The sequence below is a fragment of the Lipotes vexillifer genome, unplaced genomic scaffold (genome assembly GCF_000442215.2).
Source record: "Lipotes vexillifer unplaced genomic scaffold, Lipotes_vexillifer_v1.1 scaffold426, whole genome shotgun sequence".
NCBI classification, from domain to species: Eukaryota; Metazoa; Chordata; class Mammalia; order Artiodactyla; family Lipotidae; genus Lipotes; species Lipotes vexillifer.
In genome coordinates, this window is record NW_006779491.1 from 1,220,015 (window position 1) to 1,222,665 (window position 2,651).

General features: G+C 56.2%; 1 protein-coding gene across 1 annotated transcript in view; it reads right to left on the reverse strand.

Moving 5' to 3' along the window:
• Positions 1 to 466: 466 nt before the first annotated feature.
• ITGAM (integrin subunit alpha M) overlaps positions 467 to 2,651 on the reverse strand; it is a 37,432-nt gene continuing 35,247 nt past the window's right edge. Inside the window, exons 25-30 of the mRNA XM_007452677.1 lie at positions 2,061 to 2,168; positions 1,778 to 1,861; positions 1,506 to 1,619; positions 1,319 to 1,420; positions 984 to 1,094; positions 467 to 538 (exon numbers count right to left, since the gene is read on the reverse strand). Coding sequence (XP_007452739.1) covers positions 467 to 538; positions 984 to 1,094; positions 1,319 to 1,420; positions 1,506 to 1,619; positions 1,778 to 1,861; positions 2,061 to 2,168 — 591 coding nt within the window. The remainder of the gene's footprint in view (positions 539 to 983; positions 1,095 to 1,318; positions 1,421 to 1,505; positions 1,620 to 1,777; positions 1,862 to 2,060; positions 2,169 to 2,651) is intronic.

Genomic DNA, 2,651 nt, shown 5'->3' on the forward strand with positions numbered 1-2,651 from the left:
GCTGCATGGGCTCCTGCTGGCCTGCGGGCTCACCCATGAAAGGAGGTCTCACTTCCTATAGCTGGGGGAGGATTTCTTGCACTTCCCTTTGTGTTCGCCCACAAGAGCTGCCATCACCTCTGTCCCCGAGGAAGAACCAATGGCACCTTCACCCACACACAAGGAAGCCCAAGCAACTCCCTTCTGCCCAAGATCTGTGCCGAAGGCACTTGTCCTCGTGCAAGAGAGATCTGAGCCACACACACAATTCACACTCATGCATGCACGTGCGCACACACACACACACACACACACACACACAGGAATGGAAACCCAAGCAGATTGCTCCTGTGTGAGACATCACAGCCCTGGTCTCACAACAGATGTGTCCGTCCAGCAGCCTGGGGACCGGCTCGCTCTTCGGTCCGACCACATCCTGTTTGCTGCAGGGGAGGCCACTCAGCAAGGAGTGGGGAAGGAGCTGCCGTTACTGCGGGGGGGCAGTTTCAGGGCCAGCTTCAGTTATCATGTCCTTGTACTGTCGTTTGAAGAAGCCAAGCTGTGGAGGCAGAGACAGGGGAGTAAGGGCACCAAGGCCAGGAGGGCGAGTGAAGGCCATGCAGGCCAGGCTGGGAGATGGCGGGACCAAGAGATGCAAAGAATAACGTGGCGGAGTGCAGAATAGATCTGGGGAAAGTGGGACAGGGAGGGGGATGGCATCACTATTGAGAAAGAAAAGAGGGAAAGAAATCTAAAATATAATAATAAGTACTCTTTATGTAGTGTTTACTCTGTACCAGAGACTATTCTAAGTGCTCGAGAGATAGGAACCCAAAGAGCTCCACAGAATGGGTATTTATAGTCTCATTTTACAGCTGAAGAAACTGAGGCTCTGTGAGCTGCCCGAGGCACAGCTGGGAGCTGAACCCAGGAAGGCGCTGTTGAGTGAGAAGCCGTGGGGGTGGGGGAGGGGAGGGGCAGGAAGAGGGCCCGGGGGGACTTACCTTGTACAGGCCGCCCGTGATGAGGGCCAGGAGTAACAGCCCCCCAGCCGAGCTGCCCACGATCAGCGGGACAGGGTTATGTATTTCGTAAGGCTCCACCTTGGTCTCTGTCTGGAGCAGGGAGAGGGGGAGGGGGGCATCAGGGGAGAAAGACTCTGGATTTCTGGGGGTTCCCCAGTCAGACCTTGTGTGCTCCCCGAACCCCATGACTAAATCCCCTGTGCCCCCCGACCCCAGCCCTCACTCCTCCTTCCCAGCCCCCCCACCTCTCTCTCTCCCATAAGCCCAGCCCCCTCTCCTGCCTCCAGCGGTCCCTCTGTGTCCGAGACAGATACCTGGGCCCTCACAAACGCGCCCTGTCCTGGGAGCAGGGCGAACTCCGAATCATCAAACAAGATCTCCGCCGTGCTCACAACCTGAAGATGGTTATGCAAAGTCTGTGGGAGAGAGAGGATGGGAGCTGGACCCATTGGCCCTGGAGGATCTCGTCTGTGCCCAGCCGAGCCTCAGACGCCCACATACCTTGATGTACCAGTCAAATGAGAGGTTGCCCTTGAGGGTGACCTTGAATTCTTCCTGGACGCCAAAGGACGGGATGTCACACTGGATTCTCTGGCAGACAGCGATGGAGCAGTTCTGGGGAAGGGAGGAGGGGAGAGAGGTGAGCAGGAAAGCTGGATGCAGGCCGCATCCCATGCACTCAGCTGGCAGTTGAGAGCTGGTACTGGGCCCAGGTGAGGGGGCAGTGCGGAGTCTGCGTGCAACCCCGAGGCTGAGGCTGGGCTTAGTCTCACCAGCAGTGGGGCCTTCTTAAGCTCCCCCAGGAAGTCAGAGCGACGAGGGTCCCTCTTGTTGGTGTGGCATCTACTGGAGAGGTTCTGAGGAAAGAGGGACACTCTGAGGATGGATTGAAGTGAGGGCTCCTGGGTCCACCCTCCGGGAGGTGAGAAAACCGAAGTCCAGGAGAGGGTCAGAAATGGCTCCAAAACCCAACAGAGGAAACAGAAGTGATTTTAGGAAAGACCAGGGCTGTGGAGAGAGGAGTTGGGCCCAACCCTCAGGCACAGCTGTGCTTACCTGGGAGAAGGTGACTTGGAGCTGGTCCCACACGGTCACCTGGTTCAGCTGGATGGGGACCAAGAAGACCACGCTGATGGGGAGATTCCTCCGGCCCAGGTTGTTGAACTGCGTTGGGGGGGGAGGGGCAGATATCAGGGTTCTGGCCTTTCTGCCCCCACCAGCAACTAGAATCAGGCTCCGCACTCCCGACAGCCCAGTACTGAATCAGGCCTCACAGACCCAAGCATCCTGCCTCTTGATGCTTTCTGAGAGACAGGAGAGCACAGGGGTTAAACACCCATTCCAGAGCCAGACAGGCTGGTCGGAAGCAGTGGCTCTTCCACTCACTAGGGGTGAGACTGTGGGCATGTTCTGTTAGCCTCTCTGAGCCCCAGTTTCTTCGTCTATAAACTGGGGGAGACAACAGTACCTCCATCACAGGGTCATTACAAGGGTAAAATGAGTTAATTACATACATGTGTGTGTACACATACGGATGCACGTGGTGGTGTGTGTGGATTCACAGCAAGCTTAGAACAGAGCCTGGCCCCAAAGCAGGCACCTCATGCATGTTTCCCATCATTTTTTTTTTTTTTTTTTTTTTTTTTT